The 22,337-nt window shown below is 36.4% G+C and overlaps 1 protein-coding gene across 3 annotated transcripts; it reads left to right on the top strand.

Moving 5' to 3' along the window:
- The first annotated feature begins 216 nt into the window (after window positions 1-216).
- On the top strand, window positions 217-21,575 carry LOC139120162 (hepatoma-derived growth factor-related protein 2-like). 3 transcript variants are annotated; one of them, XM_070684317.1, is made up of 7 exons: window positions 217-894; window positions 6,206-6,274; window positions 6,639-6,710; window positions 7,111-7,185; window positions 7,465-7,536; window positions 8,575-8,646; window positions 9,705-10,714. In XM_070684317.1, the coding sequence occupies exons 1-7, from the start codon at window positions 432-434 to the stop codon at window positions 10,208-10,210; spliced, it is 1,329 nt and encodes a 442-aa protein (XP_070540418.1). In that variant the 5' UTR covers window positions 217-431; the 3' UTR covers window positions 10,211-10,714. The 3 variants fall into 3 exon arrangements, with proteins under 3 accessions (XP_070540418.1, XP_070540419.1, XP_070540420.1); XM_070684318.1 differs by lacking the exon at window positions 6,206-6,274 and having other exon boundaries at window positions 9,705-10,777; XM_070684319.1 differs by lacking the exons at window positions 6,206-6,274; window positions 6,639-6,710; window positions 7,111-7,185; ... (1 more) ...; window positions 8,575-8,646; window positions 9,705-10,714 and adding exons at window positions 15,989-16,101; window positions 19,046-19,197; window positions 20,420-20,540; window positions 20,919-21,575.
- The last annotated feature ends 762 nt before the right edge of the window (window positions 21,576-22,337 follow it).

Genomic DNA, 22,337 nt, shown 5'->3' with positions numbered 1-22,337 from the left:
GAAGGCTGTCCCATTAAAATTAAAAATAAGGATGCTTTTTGCTGGATTTAAAAATCAATATGAAGGAATACAAAGCAAACTTCAGCACTCAGGGGGGAAAAGAAACAAACATGCCATGTCTTCAGTCTCTTCACCAAATGAGCGTCAATTGGTGCTGTTGTCCCAAATCACGCCCTCAACGGACATTATTTGACAAATCTGATTGGTGACCTCTGACACATCCTGATCGACCGCGCGAACTTTTGACTATCTTCATCTCGAAACACTATGCTGAAAAGTGAAATGAAAACAGTTATGTTACATGTAACGTAGTTCCTTCGAAGAGGTTGCAAGAGTTTCTCTGGCCTACAAAAGCCTCTGGAGCAGTTCTACAGACTGACCGGTCGGTCGTTCGTGAAGACCATCTTGAAAACCTCCAGAATTCTACGACAATGAGTGACTTGAATGCCCAGTGCAGAGGGGATGTTGTCGACAAATTTGAAGTCGTGTCTTTGGAAGGACGTGACTACTGCGGTGAAGGGGATGGCACCATAGACACCGAAGGGCACAACGGCCGACACCGTTACCCCGAGTGTCTACCATACAAGACAGCAACGTGTACAGATCCTGCAAAATGTGGTGCAAGACATCCTCACATATATTTTCCTCCGGCCTTTGACTGGGAAAGCCAACACATGATGAGATTGGGCTTCAGTTCACAGTCAGTAACCTCGGTAGATGATTGTGGTAGCTCTTTGCCTTTTGAAGAAATTGTCAACAACTGGTTGATGGAGAATCCCAGGCATGTTTTGACCCACTTGTTGCCCGACTACCCTGTAACAGCAGAAGTAGAAGAATACGTTGCTGAAGTAGGCATGGAAATACCAGAGTATCGTCAACTTCTGTCCAGTTGCAGTGAGTATACTATTATATATTTATGATGTTCAGACACGGAAAAACTCCCAGACTCTGGCCCTACCCAGGGTCGACCCTTGGCCTTTGTGAATGAATGTGAATGCTTTTGCCCGACCCTGAGTCGGCCACATTTCGCCCGGCGCGGGAGGGGGGTTTAGGCCCAGGCAAAGAACTGCGTCCGGGACGCGAATGTCAATGTGAACGCGTTTAGGGACGGTTCAGAATTTACTTCCGGGGGGTGGAGGATTTTCGGGGGGGCCACCCATTTTCCCCAAGAAAATTTAGGGGGGGGGGGGCAGACAAAAATACCACAATCTTTTAGGGGGGGAAGGAAAAAAACATCAATTCAATATTTGCCTAGAATTTCTGATCTCCACAAAAGAGAACCATAGACGCTACCTGGGTGACAGATAAACTCAACATGTTTAGTTACACTCCTTTAGCTGCCAAATTCGGTAATATTCACAGTGGGTTTTTTATGCATCTACTGCAGTATCTTGTTCTCCTCCCTGAAGCGTCATTAAATGTCCAGTATTTAGCATGTCAACACAAACCATACAGTGAACAGTCAGGGTTGTTTTTGTTGAAAAGAGATCTCGGATCAAGTCCAGACTAGAATTCATTTATCAACAATAACAATAGTCATTTATGTTCACACTGGTATGTTGCTAAATACAGCATTGGGTGTTCTATGTAGTGATAGAATAACAAACAAATGCTGATACACAGAGATGAACATTGAACAAATGCTAAAAATTACAGCAAATGTCTTTTTTAAGGTTGGGTTTACTTGTAAAGCAGTTGAAAGTTGCATGATAAAGAAGTTAATTTATGCAAATGTATGCAAATCACCTGATTTCTTGGCTTCTTTTGCCTCCCAATTTCAAAATTTCCAAAGAATATAACTCCACTCCGACTGGGTCAAATTTTCTGAAATTTCACATTATGTTTTTTAAATGCTTTATATAACAAAACGACTATCAATTGGTTTTGTTTGGCAATAAAGCTCTTACATTTTTAATAAGAGGCATTTTGAATGGGAGGCATTTTAATTTTGCTGATGATGATTTTAATCAATTATTAGAGTGTCAGTCTTTAAACCCCTACAATTTTAAAATGAGGATGGATAACGCCAAATAAAATAGTCGTTTTTTTCTACATATACTCTCCTTTCAAGTGAAATATTACATTTCAGAAAATACTGTCTAGTTTTTGACTTAATTTTTATCATTAATACCAAAATTGAGGTTTTTTACCCCAAATATACACCCACTTCATCCTTTAAGTAAACTACTGCTACCATACCTGTGCTCTCCCTGGCCTTTCGAAATTGTTAGTAAATTTACGAATTGGGTTCAAAAAATATTAGTAAGCAGAAATTATGTTATTCTGAACCCACCAACTTTCAACAAGCACTTCTGGTACTCAATAGATGATTTTAAGGGGATAGAAATGATGAATGATTTCATTATAGACAAAAGAAAATGAAAAATCCCTTTTTAGTTTTTTTGATAATGAACACTCATATTTTGATACGCATTTTCAAAAGATTTATTGAATAGCACAGTACATCATGGGTCATGAATGCTTGTAACATTGAAATTTCTTCCTTGTCTCGCAGCTCAATAAAGTGTGTAATTTTGGTCAACGGCCAATGAATGTTATTCAATTACTCTATCTTTATTACACAACATAACATGTTCAAGTATATTGTGACACAAATCATAACTCCCCTTGTGTGTGTACTCAGTGGTTGATGATTATATATATTAATTTATGAAGCGGTCATTAATATTATCAAATATTATCAGTGTTTGCACAAGTTTTAGATGCTAGAAAATCTGTCCCCTGTTTTTCATATTTGGAAAGCTCTGTTACTTTGAAAGTATGCACGTCATCCATAGGTACTAGGTGGTGCCACTATAGCTGCAGTCATTATGCCATGTTCATCTCTAAAATTCTTTTTAAACAACCACTGATCAGAACATCTGGCAGTCTGTGGTTTCACACAAATTTTGTCTCATCTCAATCAAACTTAAGTACGCAAACTGAGACTGGTGATCCTGCTAATGTTTTTTTTAGAGACAGTTACACTTTTAAAAAGCTGCAGATGATCGTCATTTATTTTTTTTGTCTGGATAAACTTTTTGGTCATGGGACTGTGCACAGCATTTTCTCTGGATCATAGAAAACTATCAGTATTCATTACATTTGATGAGACAGTTTTTTGTAAAATATTTTGAAGGAAACCTATTGAAATTGGCAAGCTGACTGAAAAATTCAATTTGCAGATCGTCAAATGACAAATCTATGACATCTAAGATTTCCGGCTCGCTTCCACCTCCATGCACAGAAAAACACTTTGCAGTACATGTTCAACCATGCGCGGTCCGGACTGCAGTTCTGCTGTAGTTCGACTGTCTTTCAGGCTGACTGTTCTTGATCTCTTCTAGCTCGGCGGTTTCATTGTTTCGTATTTTTTTCATATCAGTTGCCGTTTTTATGCCCAACTTTCTTTCCCAACTGGATACTATCAATCCAAAGTATTTGTAACTGCCCGCTTCCCTCGATCCGCTTCAACAGTCCATTCGGAAAGTTGACAGCATGTGAGTGTTTGGGTGTCTCGAAACTACCGTAATGGGGTGGTAATGCATGACACACCACTATGAGATTACAAGACCCGGGGATCTTGAAACCTTTTCGCGCATGCTCATGTTATCACAGGTCAAAGTCCAAAGCCAGCTATCACCATGTGTCGATGCGCCGATGATAGGGGCAGCGTAGGTTTTGAAAGACGAGATATGACAGTATTTCCCCGGAATTCACAATCTTGACCGAAAATCAGGCTTCAAAAATAACAAAATCGTTCGTAAATGGCCGATCGGGCATTCATTTTTTTCGTAATTTTCATTTTTGTTCGTATTTACGAAAGTTACGAGCGACAGCGAGAGCACAGCATACTAAACTTTAGAGTCTCTGCTTTTTGAAAATATATGATATGAGGGGGTTTCCTGTGCAAATCATGACTTGCTACTCTGCCACTTCTTAAAGTAACATGGTCACGTTGGTTCTCTGGGATTTTGTCAGTTCAGTGTCTGTGTCACTATCATATTCAGAACCAACACCATCATCATCACTCTCAATGACTCCATTGACAGAGATTTCCAATTCAGAGTCACTGCTATCTGACTCTGACTCATCTGTGACATAAGTTGTTACATCTTTCCCTGACAGTTTTCTTAAATTGAATGAAGGTTGTGCATGTATATGTGCGGTTATAATTTGAACTTTTTCAGCTTTCAATTTTTTTTGTTTTGGTAACTTATGTTTATCAAGGTATTTATCTAATTCTTTTACGTTTAAATTTTGAAGGTTCCCACTCAAGAGCAACTTTAACCAGTTATAGTCCTCGTATTTTTTATCCTCTCTTCTTTTCTGCTCCTTTTTTCTATGTTTCATTCTCATCAATTTTTACCCTTTCTAAATTTTTTTATGTTCTACATAACTTTTTACAGTGCTTACATCTACTATAAACTTTTTTGAAAATAAATTTATGGCCGTCTCATCTTCAAGTTGCTTTTCAGTGAATAGTTTTTTAATGTTGAAAATAAAAATATTATGTATTACTGTCAAAAATATATGGTGAAAAATTTACAAAAGGGTTGATTTTCCAATAATCCTGTATGTGCATCCAGAAGATCATGTGGCACTGCATCAGTGCTATGGTGTCGGATTGTTGAAATATTGTGTACACAAGAAATTTGCTGTAGTCCAAGAAGTGATCTCAGTGTGTATGAGGCTAGGAGAAATGTGGATAGGCTTACACATTGTGTATTGATGCTAATACTTTTGTGTCCCATTCATTCTGATATGTATAATCAAAGATTTCTCAGTGGCGGCTGGCAGAAAAGGCAAAAAACCCCAAATTAACATGTATTGCTTCGTGTCATCTGAAAACATGCGCATCATGACTATTTTAAAATTAAAGTTTGTTAAAAAAATTTGAAATATTAATGCTCTGTCAATTTTGAAAAATACTGCTGACAAAATGTGAACTTTGACTAACACAGGGTCTGCATTTTAATATGAACATTGGATTGTGAATGGAATGAGCAGAATAACATGTGAATTCATGTTTTGGATAAGGTGTTTTGTTCAAGAAATGTTCTAAAATATTCCTCAGCATTGTTGCTTTCAGTGGCAGCTACTTGGTTTTATGACAACCAAATTTGAAAAAGAGAGAAAATTAAAAACAAGTTGGCTTTCCCCAATTTTAATTCCTAATGTTTAAAACTTTCACCATGAGTCTGCAAATATTCAGCATCATCAAATGAAAATGTATGCTGAACTTGTGCATGTACATGTACATCTCACTTTCCAGAAATATCTGGATATCTGCAAATGATGTACCATTAAACTTCAAGATATATATCACTTTGCCAATTATCTGCTCCTCTGATTTTCTGTTCACAATTTGTAACTGACATCTTTGCTTGTCTTTGTGTGCATCATATGTATCAGTGAGACATAACGAAAAAAGTATTCATATTTAGTAATTAACTTTTCTTCAGAAATTTACAACCAGATATGTTTATTGCTACCCTTTCCAAAAGTGTGCCACTTGCAGTCCCTGCAAATCATTCTTTTTATAGTCACATAACCCTAAAATGATTTGTTATATCATCGATTAAATGTCCACTACAGTTCCTGCAACTTGTTAGACTGGATATGTCTATAGTGTATAAGCATGCATGTATATATTAGGGGGGGCCATGGAAAAAAAACACGAAAGATGAGGGGGGGGGCCATAGATTTTTTCTATAATTTACTAGGGGGAGCCGTGGAAAAAAATCACCCAGAAAATAGAAAATCCTCCACCCTCCCCCTGGAAGTAAATTCTGAATCGTCCCTTATGCCCGACCTTGGTCCCAGATGACACCCTCACTGTTGAATTATTAATTATTGACACCGTTTTGACCTGGGGTGACCGTGCAAATGTCAACAAACAACATGAATACGTCTGTGGTAGGCCGGGGCGTAAATTGGTCCACCGAGGAAGTACTTTGTCTGTTATCCATTTGGAAAGATGACATTGTACAAAACCTGATGGAAGGAACGTCAAAAAACAGACTAGCTTATACTATGGCGTCGGAGAAGATGAAAGAAAACCGATTTGGGAGAAGTGCCGACCAGTGCCGCCGGAAAATGAAATATCTTAAGTCTGAGTACAAAAAAGTGTGCGACAACAATAGAACAAGTGGTAAAAGTCGTAAAACTTGCCCATTTTATGATGAATTGTCGGATATATTAGGTGACAGACCGGCGATCAACCCGAACCCAGAATCCGTCATCGATAGCGCAGTTGATCAACTTGATCAAGGTAAGGATAAAGCGCGCCGGCCGGCACCGGTGCAAATCACAAATTGTCGTCTGCTACATGAGTGTGGTAAAGTTGCTGCGATTTTGATGTCTATACAGGAGATTTTTACGTGATTAATAAAACGTTAAAGTTTTAATTATAAAATCGATTACTTTTTTATATATCATGAAATTTTCAAATCATAAACTCGATAAAAAGACATTGCACCGATCTATTAGACCTCTTCCGACGATGCTTGGATATATGCGGGCATTTCTTCAGAAATTTTAATATCAAAGCAATCATATGACATAGGAATATTGATCATAGAGTATGTTAAATTTTAATGACAATTTTTTTTTCCTTTGTCAAATATTAAACTTAGACATGGAGGAGACACTGGTGGATTCTGGTCCTGAATCAGACAATGAAGATTTAGATAGACATCTTGTTGCAGGTAAGAATGCTGCTGGTATTCGGTTGATACACTGAGAAATTTGTATTGTTAAGGCACTTTTGCTATCCCTGGGATCGCCTTTGTTCTAAGATGTACGAGGATTATGGACTTATGATAGCCTTTTGTTTTCAATAATGTTGAAATTGTAACTTTAATAGTAGGTATATTTTCTGATGATACAATCTGGCGCCAACACAGGCCTTAATAGCTCTTTGTCACTGTAAACAACGGGCATAGAATTGAAGTAAATATAGCGATACTGCTAACAAAAATAAAATCATAAAATATTGTTTGCCACTATCATTCTAATTCACAATAAAATTGATATGATTTTCCTTTTTGTGCATTGTATCTAGTTAAATGTTTCATTTATTTATTTTTTAATATTATTATTTCATAGAGCATACTCGACCTTTGAAGAAACGCAGAGTGGAACAACCAGGCTCAGAAATGGAAAATCAAGACAGTGATAAAGGTTTGGACATGTATAATTGTTTGTAATATGAAAATCAAAGAGAAGTAGATTTGGTTTTCTCTAGGTTGATGAATGAATGTAAGGTCTGAGTACTTTTGGGTGGTTTCCCAGGATCTTTGTTCTGTATGTCAACTCCATATTCCCATTCCATTCTCTATAACATGGTAGAATGCCCAATCTTTGCAAGAAATTGAAAACAACCCAGTGCAAGACATTCTATATACGATTCATATGTAATAAAGACTAAATTTTCATGTTGATTCCTTGTTCAATTTATAGTGCTTACCGGTGACAATGACTGTAGCCCTGATAAGGGATCCACAGATGGTGATTTGCAACAGACACAACAAGGTTAGTTATATACCGGTATATGTATAAATGATTTCTGATTAACTCCTCTATGTGGTCTTTATTGAAAGCCCTAACAATACCTGTGAATTGTTCACCTCATAAAACACACACTTAATGAAATGCCAAATGTTTAGCTTCTCAAGAGATGTGTATAAGCAGCAATGTTATTGTTGAAAATGAAATTGTAGTGTAGATCTGAATTCATTTGTAAAAGATAACAACATATTGCAAGTTTATGTTCAGTATCCAAAGTCTGCGTATATCATTATGACATAGTCAGTGAAATCAAATGTGTAGTTAAGCAAACAAATATACTCAAAAAATTGCAAAAGGTTACAGATATAGGGGATTTAATTTCTGTTTGACTTTAGATCACGTGCAACCATACCAACAATAAACTATTAAGGGGATAGCAGCTATAATTTTTTTATGACTTTGCTGTGTGTGTTAAGTACTCTCTTGTTTCCCCCTAAATTATTTTGAAATGTCCAGTTTTCCGTTAAACATCACTGTTTTACAGTAGAGTTTTACTCCATACTGTAAAATTCAAGGGACAAAGTCAGCCATTTTCCATGATTTTGTATGATGCAAGATAATTAATTCATTTTCACGATGGTTTCATTTAGTGTGTCGAAAACTGGGGTCAAATATATGCATGGTCACCAATTCATTCAGTATCTTTCAACATGTCTAACGGTATAAGTAGTATCTTGTATCAAACAAACTTTATGAAAAATGGGCGACTCTGTCCCTTCCATTTGTCAACAGAGCAGTGCTGACTGTAAACTCTGAGCCTGCTCACAAGATGAACATTGGACATTTCAACATGCTGTAAGCAATAGAACAAGGATTGTAGTTAAAACACACTGCTAAAATCATCACGAGTTACAATTAATATCCCTTTCAACTGTAGTTTGATGAACACAAAATGTTGTGTGACCTTTACATAAGTAGCACACACTGTATCCCTTCAGTAGCACTTGTTATATGCAATGTACACCATAAAAAATATTTTCGATTTTTTTTCTTTTTTCTTAGTGACACACGAGAACAAGAGAAGAACCCCAAGCCCAGAAGATAGACCAAAATGTGGTTCTGAACAGAGGCGAGGTATGTGGCTTGTTGCTGCCATCAAACAATTCATGCTCAGTAAATATTTAAATTAACAATTAATTAACATAATACTGTATAGAGCCGTGTTTGTTCAACGTTAAAGCAATGTGAGCTCAACATCTGTGCCAAGTTCATAAATTTTGATAAACTGTTTCTCGACATATCAGCCTAATTACAAAAATTAATTAAATATGCAAATCAGAAGTTAATTGACATGATATTTCTACATAGCTTTGCATGCCACAACATTACTGGAAGATCAACATCTGTGCCACATTTCATTAAATTTGATGCAGCATTTCTAGACATATCATACTAATTATAAAAGTTCATCAAGTATGCAAATTTGCAATTAATTGACATGATACTGCTTAATGTCTTCACACGGTATTACAGTACTGAGAGATCAACATCTGTACCATGTTTCATCAAATTTGACGCAGTGGTTCTGTAGATAGCCCACTAATAAGGAAAGTTCATTAAATATGCAAATTAGCAATTATTTCGCATGACACTGCTAAGTGTCTTTGTACACTATTATGAATCAGTGTTAAAGATTTGTGCCATCTTAATTACAAAAATGCATCAAATTTGATAATTAGCAATAAACTGATGCAATACTGACATTTCTCATTGTGTGCTATCAGAGATCTGTGCAACAAGCATCTTTACAAAGTTTAATGAAATTTAGTGCAGTTGCTCTACAAATAGAGCTTTTTCAAACAGTCATTGTCAATGACATACTCCCAACTCTTTAAATAAAATGGCCGTCACATGGCTATTTTGGATCGGATCACAATCAACCTGCATATGTATGACAAAGGGAGTAATCCTTTTACCAAGTTTGAAAGGAATCCCTCCAGGCATCTCTGAGATATCTGCGTGAATGGATGGATGCACACACTGAAATGACCAACATATAAGTTCCCTGGATGGTGTCTGTTGCGACTAATCAGCACTGGTTGAAAATCTATCTCTTAGTAGAACAAAATAATCTCAAACCAAGAGAATATCAAAACAGACTGACTTTGCCCCTTTTATCATTATCTCAACAGAAATTCGATTGAAAAAAAGAGGTGAACGAGATTCAAAGTTGCAAAAAGTAATGGAAAAGTGTATGGAAAGACATCTTCTACATGAACAGAAACGTGATAAAAAGTATGACGAGTATGAACGGAAGAGAGAAGAGAGAGAGGCTGAATATGAAAGAATCCGTCAAGAGGAAAGACGAAGGATGCTAGATTTAGAAGAGCAAAGATTAACATTTGAACGAGAACAACAAGAGTTGAATAGACGCCATGAAATGCATATGTTTAATATGTTTTTTCAGTTCATTCACCGAGAACAAATGCAACATATTACAATCCAAACACACAGACAGAATACATGCCTCCACCTACACCTCAGACACAGTATGCAACTCCCCCATCACACACACAGCCATCAACATTTGTTGCACCACACATCCAAAGAAATACAGTCAGATATATGGCACAGCCACCATCTACACAGAATGACGATATTCTTAGTGACAGTATCCTATCTGATTCTGTTAATATAATAACAAATAAATAGAGGAAAGTCACTGAATTTGTGTAGGTTTGAAATGGAAACGGCCAAGTTGAGTGTATGATTTGTCTTCCCTTTGGAAATGAGTTTATGCAAAAATTAGTTGAGAGAGTTCAGTTTGGCTTTAGCTCACTTTCATATGTGGTTTAGATTAGTATGAAATCCTTATGTGACAGAAAAATAATCCAAATTACTGGGATTGCAAAAATTGTTTGTTCAAAATTGGTAATTGTAATTGTTTAAAAAGTTGTCCACTATAGTATAGGTATTGAAATAAGTTGTTGAAAGAGTAAACTTTTTAATAAATTATATAACCTTCAATGAATTTCATACCAGAAGCTACCAGTATTTTTGTTCATTTTCCCTGTAAGTTGTTCTTTGCAGTAAATGTTAATGGTTTCTGTGAAGCAGATTAATAGGTCAAGAAATGTAAAAAAAACATACAAATGTTATCTTTACAAGATTTATTTGCATATGTAAAATTTCAGACTGTGTTATTATCAAGCAATATATCATTCGGTAATAAATATGAATAAATAAAAATAAATATTAAAAACTGCATAGAATATATTGTTCTATCTTTTCTTTAATTTACTTTAATTTAAATAATTTACTTTTATCACAAGCAGTAATAGTACATAGTTATTAAAATGCTGGTCAAAATGATACCTACAAAATTTCGTAGAAATCTGACAAGTTTCATTGGAAACAATAGTTGACCAAATGTGACAAAAATTGTTTGCAAATCACAAATACACAAATTTCACGAAAATCTTACAATATCTGATTTAAAGTCACCCGAGAGAACATGCATATACCGGTATTTCATGTCAATATGACATGTGATTTCAGAGAAAACAATGTTAACCAAAAATGGCAAAAAATTGCCCTAAACATACAAATGTGAACATTTCTCAAAAAATTTACATTGTCTCAATCAGGTAACCCTACCAAAGTTCAAAGCAATCAGACAAGCAGTTTCAGAGAAATGATTTTCAATCAAAAGTTGGCAATACTTGCCCAAAAACTGGAATATGCAAATTTAAAAAAATTCTACATTGTCTTATTCAGGTCAGCCATGGGAATATGCGTACCAAATTTCAAATCAATCAAACAAGTTGTTTCAGAGCCCAAAACTGTAAATGAGCAAATTTTACTGAGATTTTATATCATCGAACATAGATGTAATTATCACTGCCAAAGAGCAAACAGACAATGGACTTTGACTAAAAATGTCAAAAAAGAAAATGAGGCTTCACAAGGCTTAATTTCCAACACAAGGCGATATGTACTTGGTCCACTGAAAATATGGACTGTGTTATAAAATGTACGGTCTACAGTTATCTGCAAAACTGATGAATTGCTTTTGTCATTTACATAGTGTTATAATGTACAAACAGCATTACTATTGTTGAAAATTGAACTCGAGACCAGCTGTTGAATACTGGATATTTAAACATTCTGAAAATGCTCCATAATGGCATGTCTAACGACTGTACCAGTGATGTCATCTGGTACATTGGCTTGGTCATCTGGCCCTTCAAACTCTCCAATTCCTTGTAACCATCTATCATTGAATGGATTACGATGATGTTCACAAAGATTATGCAACACACAACAAGCTGAAATTACAGTTGGCATAATATTTAACTTACAGTCATTTCGTTTCAGTAAACACCTCCACCTTCCTTTAAGTCTACCAAATGCATTTTCAATAACCATTCTTGCACTACTCAATCTCTTGTTGAACTGATTTTGTTGAGAAGTTAACCTGCCATTATCATAGAACGGTTTCATCAAATTTGGGAGCAATGGATAAGCAGGGTCACCCAGCAGTACCAACGGTACATCAACACCTGAGAAAGGTTGTGTCCTATTTGGGAAGAAGCTACTGTGTTGCAAAAACCCTCGCATAATGCACACTCCCAGCCCAACCTACACATATATTTGTGAAACAATAATTATCATCAGATACTGCTTGGAGTACGACTGAATAAAAGCTCATCCTGTTGAAGTAATCAGTTTGGTTTACTTCTGGTGCAAGTATCGGAATGTGACATCCATCTATGGCACCCATTACTTGTGGAAATCCCCATTTGTCACAAAATCCATCCACTATGTTCTGAGGAGAGATGGAAAGGAATTGGTCGACATAATTTAATTTATAATTAAGGCCCTGAACAAATCTAGGCCTTTTGAGGTTATCAAAGAAAGCAATTTTTGAAGACTTATTGCTGCTACTATGCAATAACCAAATTTACTTTTCAGTTTGTCACACTTTATCAAGTAATATTTGGTCTCTATCCCCAGGTCTCTATCACAGTACTAATCATTCACTATAAAGCAGTACCAACTGTATTGGAACCTCCTGGGATAAGTGTAGTGATTCAATATTTCAAGCATGCAACACAGTCCACCATTAATACCAGAAACAGCAGTTTTCAAAGCTTCACTGTATACAGACAAACAAACACAGATTCAATAGACCATTTTCTGAGCTGCATATAGCTTCTGAGATCTCGCATGGATACACAGCTACCGGTATGTGATGGGACAAAGGAAAAACACACAGGACAAACTTAATATTGTCTGTTGTTTATATTCTACTCTCATGCAAGCACAACCAAACAACTTGGTTAGCAACCTGTTGCTATGGTCATTAAAGCCCCTGTAGCTGTAATTTATGAAGTTTGTTGACCTGAAAAAAGGCTTTCTATTTTGGGGGGGGTCTTTAAATTCTATAAATTTAAAGGATATAGTCTTTTACTTCTGAAAAATTGGACGAGTAAATTTAAATTTTAACTGTTATTTTGATTTCCCGCCATTTTTAAAAACTGGTAATATCAACAAGAAAACAAAGCATATGGTGTCCCAGTGGAAAACATTCAGCACTATGCATTATATTGGACTACTCTGTTGTTTCTGTGAAGATTCCAATGCATATATGCACGATGTACAGTGCTTTTGCTTTATTTGCATGAGGGCGCCATTTTACATTTGGGCAAACGTTTATTATTTATCTTGCACAAAATTGCACATGCAGTCCCAGTAGACCGTTTATTATACTTGCATAAACACCCCTCAATGAGTACCATACATTCCAACGAACTTCTTTTGGTTTTGAAGAAAAATCACAAAAATAATGCTGAAAGATACAGCTATTGCCGGGGCCTTACCAAGTCTTGTGATACCTCACACAAGACCAAAAAGCATCTTTTGGTGATTGCATGCATTGACACAGGCACTTGGCACATTGCTGGGATAATAATCGTATTTAATATGTAGAATGTCTATATACGACTTGATTATTCAATAAAAGAATCACCGTACGTGATATTAGTGTAGGCCTGTACTCCTATAGACGCACTGCATAATCATCAGTGTGTAGAATGTCTACATGACTTGATTATTTATTAAAGAATAATGGTATGTGATATTACTGTACATGTCGGCCAGCTTAACCTAGCGGCTGTAGAGCCCTGCAGGGCTTGGGCCCGGCTTTGGCCCGTTGTCCACTGCTGCAGGAACTCAAGGTGAGAAAGTAATTCACAGCCCGATTTCATAAATCAGCGAAATTCACGAACTCTGAGCGTTTCCGGTGATAAAAACTGGTAAACGGTCAGATGGTTGCAGAAACAATCGATCGACTGGCCTCTTTTGCCTAAAATCATACCTTACCCTATGCTACTGGCGAGAAATCGTCCTGAAATCGGCTGGGCACATCAACCCAGCACCGGCCATTTTGAATAAGCTGCATTCAATGTACGCGTCCAATGAGAGAAGAGCAATGACGTCATCTGCCAAGGGTTGTATGCACAGGCGCATACATTGCATGCAGCTTATTATCCCAGCAATGTGCCAAGCGCCTGTGTGCATGTATACATACATATGCAAAAAGATATGTAGATAAATACATGCATGCATGTAGGCACATATACATCATGTACATATGTGCATCTTACACTGTTGATGAATCCGTACAAACTCAAAACATGTGATAATGACAGTTGTAATTAAGGTAGAATGCGCCTCAGGGACAGATACATAAACACATAAAAGGCAGAGTCAGTCTGACAAACAGACAGGCTTATAACAACACTTAAGGATGTAGGAGTGGTGTGCGCGCGTGGAATTTGTCACTTCCCATAGGATTACATTGAAATTTGCTGGAAAATCAATTCCTACCTCCGTGTACACAACATCGTACGAAGAGCGAAGCGACATGTACCGGGCGCATTAAGTGCGCTGGCTAAAGCAACTCCCCAGGGTATTGCTAAAAAGAGTTTTGTCAGATAAGCACATCTTGTCAGATAGGCGCCGTACATACGTACGTGTGTAGTGCACACACACAGAAGCGCGTCTGAGATAGCGTTTCACACTTGCGCTATAAATCGGAAGAAAAATTGTTGAGATTGCACGAAAACGGTCATTACTCTGACAATTTGATGCCACAGTCACGAATGTAAGATGTATAATAATAAGGTTATTACGAAAATACCGCAAAGGATGCACTCGGACATTGGCGCCGCGCATCGCCCTCCACGAATAACCTCATATTATTACAACGTACGAGATAGGCCAGACTGGAGGTCTAGATTATTCTAAAAATTTAATACAAACCCCTGAATTGACCATCGTTTGCTGCAATTGACAAAGAAAAGGCCTACTTATAGGTTCAATAAACCGATTTTAGTTTCAACAGGGTACTGCAAATGATGACAAGTTCAGTGGTTGAATTGATTGAATTAACGTTTTACATAAAAAAATACATCATTAATATCATTAATATAAGGTCATATGCACAACCACTGTGAATACAAGTAAACCCTCTGAAACATGTCATTTACTTTCGTTCATTTTAATTTAGAAAATGCCTGCGGGACGAAAATAAAATTTCACATGTATCTGCAGTCCCTAAACTATCAGATTACGTTAAAATGTCAACATGTGTGTCAGTAATGTAAGTTTGTAAGGTACTTTGTTATTTTTGGTGTCAGAAACAATCTAATAAATCATCATGACCGATGGGCCCTAGGAATGACCTTTATATTCAGATATCAGGGCAAGCCAATTGCTAGCCCATTCCAAATGAATTTTTGACCTAGGCTTGTGCAAAGTTATTCAAATTTGGTAAAAATTGTGATGAAATTTGTTCTGATTTTTTCTTTCTGATTTTGACCACCCCTCCCGAGATCTAATGGTCCATCCCTAATTAGTTTGTCCGTTGGGACCAATGAGATTTGCTCTCTGTATCCTTCCGCGGGCCTCAACTGATTTCTAAGTTGGTACACAACACTATGTCGTATATTGTTTTTTTGTGATGCAATCCAATATGGCTGTTTGCAGCCATTTGATGACGACTTTTTTAATTAGCCTTTATGCAAATTACTTATTATGTGTCTGTTATTTGGTCAGGAACTGTGAACTGAACTATGATATATGTTGAGAACTGAAAGTACTCTAATTTCACCTGAGCCCTGTGGACTTTATTAATCACAATTACCAGTGGGGATTATGTCATCAATAATGACTTGTTACAGTATATATTCTGCCAATACAATTTTACACTTTCTACCATGGTACATGCATAGAGTGAATTTGCAGTAGTGCAAATGTTCATTGCTTTGCTATTTTTGTGGGTGTGTATGGCTGTTACTGTAACTATTGGTCTTAATCCATGTGGGGACCATGACAGGAGTAAATTATATAATCTGTGAATTCACAGTTTGCTCAAAAGGTGGGTGTGAACAAGCATTTTCTTTCGTTACAGTAAAGGAAAGCATACAACAAGATGACTTTATGCAAGTATTGACTGAGTTTGCTGAGAAATATGACATGAAAAAAGCCCTGATTAAAGTTCTCTGTAAGGCTGCATGTAAATCTGTGAGTAAAAATATGAAACATTTGTAATTCTTGCGTCAAGATGACACATAGTAGTATGGTACTGTATATATATCTACTGGTAAACAATCTTAAGAACATGATTGTATGGTGTATGTATACTATGTGCATGCTTATGGAGGATATACAAGTGTATAGACATCACAGAATATAGAGAACCACTGTATAAATCATTTTTAGCTCCCATAGCCATATGTATATATGGCAATGGAAGCTATTCTTATAGGCTAGGGAAATGTCTGTATGTATGTATGTCTGTATGTCTGTGTGTCTGTATGTCTGTATGTCTGTATGTCTGTATGTCTGTCCGTCAACATCAAAAACTCCAAAACCGCTGCACATTTCATCTTGATATTTGGTGTGTACATGGATGATGGGCTGTAGATGAGATTTTGTTCAAATGAAGTTGTCATTGCCAAAAATATGCTAATTAGTGCCAAAAAAGGCGTTTTTGGTAAAAATCTTCTTCTTCATAACCGCTGGTCAGACAGCTTTGATATTTGGTATACAGATCCCTAGGGATAACCCAACTTGGATTTGTTCAAATTGTGATGAAATATGCAAATCTGTATTTTTAAGGAATTTTTTGTCATTTTTGGTCAAAAATTTATTTCATCAAAACCGCTCGTCTGACAGCTTTGATATTTGGTATACAGGTTCCTACAGATAAACTTAATATGATATATAGAATATATGATGAAATCTGCAATTGAAATCTGCAATTTTGTATTTTTGGTGCAATTTTTGCCGTTTTTGGTCAAAAAATGTGTTTCTCAAAAACTACTTGTCTGATGCCTTTGATATTTGGTATACAGGTTCCTAGGGGTTCTCTTAGTGTGATATAGTGAAATTTGATGAAATCTTCAATTTTGTATTTTTGAGTCAATTTTTGCCGTTTTTGGTCAAAATATTTGTTTCTCAAAAGTTAGTCATGTGATAGCTTTGATATTTGGTATACATTTTTATACATAATTATGATGAAATCATCAATTTTGTATTTTTGCAGCTAATTTTGCCATTTAGGTCAGGCCATCCTGCAGTGAGCTATCAAAGATCTCAACCTTCTTCATCAATACATGTCACGAAAAGTTGCTCTCTACATAACACAGCAGAGCTCTGTCGACTATTGGGTCGCTTGTTTTTTTCTAAACTGCTGGTCAGACAGCTTTAATATTTGGCTAACAGGTCCCTAGGATGACCTTAGTGAGATGATTTCATACAGTCAGGAAATACTTAATTTGTATCCATGTCTATAGTAGCTTCAGGGACATTGGCCCAATGTTCAAGATAATGCGGTGATTCAGTAAGCATTTGAAATGGTAAACTGTATTTGGTGTTGAAATGCGGTAAAAAATAATGAGAAAACATAGCTGAGGTGATTTCAGCAGGTTTGGTTTCCAACAAATATATTCAAAGTTTTTTTCAATGTTGAAGAGTCCTGGCAGATTTTGAAAAAAATCCAAACAAATGTCAATAAAAAAATCAGCCACAGAAGGTTTGTCAAAAAGAAAAGGTGGGATAGTGGGAAAAAAGAATGTACAATGTATCGGATAAAAAAGATAATGTTCCTCATCAATCTTCAGACAACCCCCTTTTATCAAATGGTACACCCTGATGTATTTTTGTGTGCAATTAACCATGCAGTGTATTTTAGTTTAAGATGTCAATCAAGTTAGGTAAGGATTTGAAACGAATAGTCAAGTTCACCACAGTTAAATTTCTTAACTTTATCTCTTGTGTCATCATCCTTGTGTAATTGGTTAAGTTTGTATGTTGCTCCAGATGTGGATGTACCAGCTGTTCTGGAAGAAAACAATGTTTACTTTTCCCTGTAGGGTTTCTGAGTTGATGATTGTATGTTGAAATCTCTCCATGTATCTGGTGCATGGGCAAAATGTAAATACTGGTTGCATGTTATGTATTTCAGTCTATGTCAAATATTGTAAATGAAAAATCATGAACAGTTTGCTGTGTGCTTGTAAAAGATAACATGTTTGTCAATACATATTAAAACTGATTGTCTTAAAAATTATCACAGAAGTTGAAAACGAAAAGAAACTAATCAAATTGCTGTAACATATTCACCCTCAGTGTCCTGTAGGCCTATACTTAACTATTTTATCATTACATTCAGCTTTTTGTTATATCTTTATCACTCTTCATGGGCCAGGCACACTTGGGGTCAATGTCATCACTCTGTGCCAGTCTGTGAATGTCAGTCTGTCTGTATGTGTATGTCCATGTTTCATACAATTGTTGGTTTGTTTTGATAACTGTATGGGAGCGAACAGTGATTATTGTCACTGTATAAATCATTTTTTATATTTTACTTTTAGGTGCATGAGCTGATCATGCTGTTCAACATATTCAAATGAGCCTTCTTAATAGACCATGTAATGAAGAATACTGATTACTGTTTTGAAATATTCAAGTAACACTTCTTGCTTGTATTCACCAAAACATAAAGCAGTATTTTTGATATGGAGCTTGATAATGGTAATATCAGTGTTATGATATAATAAGGAATTGCATGTGGTACGCTCGTAGGGGTAGCCTTAGGAGGAATCATGGGATTGTCGTAAATATTAGGTTTTTTACATATATTTACGACAGATTTGGTGACTATTTACTCAACTAACATAAACATTGGTGCATGACACAAACAATTGTGTTTAATTACATTTTACTTACCTTAGTATCGCTACTTTGTGGATAAATTATGACAAAAAATAGAAATAAAATTGTTAAAACTTTATGCAGGCTCTTTTTTTTAGCAATAATAATTTAAATCAAGAGCTTATGGTGTATAGATGATAATGAAATTATTAAAAAACAAAATTTTTCCACAAATGATCAGGTATTTGTTTGTGATAACTTTAAGCGTGAAAACATGAGTAACCTGGATTTTCTAATTATGTATTTGTAGATCTTGCCGAGATACAGGAAAGCATTGCTAAGATGGATTGTTACCGTAGATGAATATAGAAGTGGTACACTACATGAAGCATTCTTGGACCATTTCCTGGCTGATATAGTTGAAGTGGCCGCACAGGAAACTGATATCACGGTGGTAATGAAGTAGGTATCTCCTGAATCTGTTCACCCCTAATTCCCTGTAAACAGGTCCACCATCACCATTGATAACAATGGGTTTTGGGCCAAACCATGGTGGTGAAAGGGTTAAAGTAGTTACAGCCACCAGTGTAACCTGTGAAAGTTTAGCCGGCATAGTCTTGCCAAATCAGTCAAAAGCGGTAAAGGCTACACATTTTACCATTCAAAGTATTTTGACTGACTTAGCTGCGCAATTTGTTACACTTAATATACTTTAACTGACTTGACCATTTGAGACCCCAAAGATCACCTTTATAAATGCTACTTTTGACAGAGTGGACAATGTGAACAAAGTACTGATTTATACACACTTGATTTTTACTGATTTAACCAGAATGTTGCATGATATTTGCCTGAAAATTGACCTGTTTATTACCCATGTGACCTTCAGGGCGCCAGATAGCTTGGACCCTTAAATACAGCAGAGCAGCCATTACAGGTTTCTCAGATATTCTGTGTGCATAACTAATGAAATTATAAGGTCAGGGGTCAGCCCCAAATTTGGGAATGTGTTTGGTCTCATAGGTCCATCTCCAACAAAACACAGCTGTAGAACTACAAGGTCAAAGGTCAAAGGTCATCTAAATGTCATCCAAAATATTGGCAATAATTGTTTTTCTCCACACTGGTCCATGTCAGAAAAGCAGATCGCTAGCACCATTAGGGTAGCTGAGAATTAAGCAACTCTAGCCCAGAATTTTGACATTTTATTTACTGCAGACACAATAAATGATTTTAGATCAAAGTTGATGAGGCCCAATCAACTATCACTGCAATATTCTCTCTTCCTTGATAAACGGCAAGGCATTCTACAGAAATCTGGGTATTACACGGCAGTGAGCAGGTGCACTACATCATGTCCAAAAGTTCATACATGAGGATCATGTGACATAGACCTTCAAGTGCTGATCATACTTTCCTACTGTTTTCTCAGGAAGATAGGAACATTGTAGGGCAAAGTGTATGGACTTGACAGTCATTTCTTGTGTTTGCAGTAAACGCTCTATGTGCACACTTAGCTACCACATGCTTTCAGTATGGCAATAGGATCTAAAGCAGGAGTACATGTCTGTCGTCTGTGTGTTTGTATGTTGTTATGTATGTATGTATGTATGTATTTATGTCCATGCATACAAACTGTCACTAAAAGAGCGTCATTAATGCTATTTTGTCAATCTTGTTTCAGTCAGAGAGCGGCTACAGCACGCAAGATTGTCATATGTGGGAAATCCGTGGATGTAGAAAGTGACGTCGACGTTTTGGCACCTGATGGGGGCGGTGTACTGCACATTGCAACATGTGTGAAGGTAAGTGGTACATTGTACACTTCGGTATTGTTCTGAATGCTGCACGTCTCGGACAATGCCTCCGCTGCACGATGTACTCGGAGATAAATCCCGGTATTTTGTGAATAACCTTATATTATTACACCACTTTGAAGAAATCTTTACATAGCCAAAGTAAAATATCACTTTTGAGAGATGGAAAACTTTTGGGGTTAAACCCCCCAACCCCAACTGAAATAATTAACTTTCTTATCCAACATTTATCTTTTGATGTGCTCCCTTAGTACAGTACAGTGTCTAAAAACTTCAACAATGAGAGTTTCACATGAAAAACATGGCCTGTAATGTTGTGATCACCTGTCTTTACAATAATCCCGTAAATCTATTTTACCTCTACAGAAAGAACCTCATGCAAGACCGACAGACATCACCAAATTACTGTCACAGGCAGTGTGTGAGGCATTGGCCGTAGCCTCAAAGTCGCCATTTGGTAATGACCAATATAAGACTGTGTACCAGATCCTTGTATGTGCCGTGCGATCCAACAATACTGACGTATTGCAGTTCTCCATCGTCCTTGTCAAGTGCAGTGTTTCCGTTCAAACACTAGACAGTATGACTCAGTGTCCAATACGCAATCCTCTGCGACCATCATACATCATGCATACAAAATTTGAATGTCCCCAATTACACATGCCTGGTTTCCCCTTGGTCTTCTACAGGGCAGTCAAAGCAGTGTTGATTGCATTCAAAGGAATTAACACCTGTGAACACAGTGATTGAGTGTATGTGTCCTTCTGAAATCTCACAGTGAACCTGAGAGGAACCCATTATATTTACATACAGTGTTCAAATTTGCCTATTGGCACAATATCTGAATTAAACTTCAACATTACATATGCTAATGCTACTAGTATTATACTGTAGACACATACATGGAAGTATGTATTTCTTCTGAAATACAGTTTTCCATAGATATGCTTGAACTCAGTATATGCCAGATGTCCAGACACCAGCAGTGTAACATTATGTAAATAAAGGTAGTATGAATTCATAGTTCAGGACTATTTGAGATTTTTGTAAGTTATTTTAGTTTTGTAAATATGGTTAAATTATCAGAGGTTTACTGGAAGTTATTAACTGAATAATGATATACATGAAACATGGCGAATAATGTACCATTGATGCACATTAGAGTAATCAAACTTGTAACAGGGCAAAAAAACAAATTCACTGAGGGTAAACATCTAGGTGCATTGTTACCTAACATTTGGTATATGTACAGTGTATACCAAAGAGAGCTTATATGGTAAGTCAGTGGCATGTGTATGTCCATGCACATCAAAAATCAAAACCTGCAGCGCCTACCGTCTTAGGTGCACCTAAGGGTAGAGATGTGAATTTGTTCAAATGAGCATGTTTGTGTCAAAATATACAAATGAGGCAAAAAAGGCAAAATACTACAAACTGCTAAAATTCTGTGACCACATGTCAGATGTGGATGAAACTTGGGATGCAGGTTCCTAGAGATAAATTTAGATGTGTAGAAATTGTGGTAAATTTTTCACAAAATGTGTATTTTTGGTCAACGATGACAGGGAAAGATAGTTTTTGAACGTCCGGATATAGCTATGACAAATTATTTCAACGGAATTCTTATTAAATGTGAAAATAATCGTGCAGAAATATCAAAAACGGTAAATCTCCGACCGTATGTTATTTTTTGTAATTCTTTATTTTTGTGGTAATTTAGGAACGTTATGAGCGACAACGACAACACAACATGGGTGACTTCAATTGTGAGCTGTTCAGCAAAAT

Source organism: Ptychodera flava, chromosome 20 (genome assembly GCF_041260155.1).
Source record: "Ptychodera flava strain L36383 chromosome 20, AS_Pfla_20210202, whole genome shotgun sequence".
Lineage (NCBI taxonomy): Eukaryota > Metazoa > Hemichordata > Enteropneusta > Ptychoderidae > Ptychodera > Ptychodera flava.
This window is presented reverse-complemented; position numbering and strand designations above follow the sequence as displayed.

Coding starts and splice junctions, on each gene's coding strand:
- LOC139120162 (XM_070684317.1), top strand. CDS start 432: ATGAGTGACTTGAATGCCCAGTGCAGAGGGGATGTTGTCGACAAATTT. Junction 895..6,205: donor TCAACTTCTGTCCAGTTGCA/GTGAGTATACTA, acceptor CGGATATATTAG/GTGACAGACCGGCGATCAAC. Junction 7,186..7,464: donor AAATCAAGACAGTGATAAAG/GTTTGGACATGT, acceptor TTCAATTTATAG/TGCTTACCGGTGACAATGAC.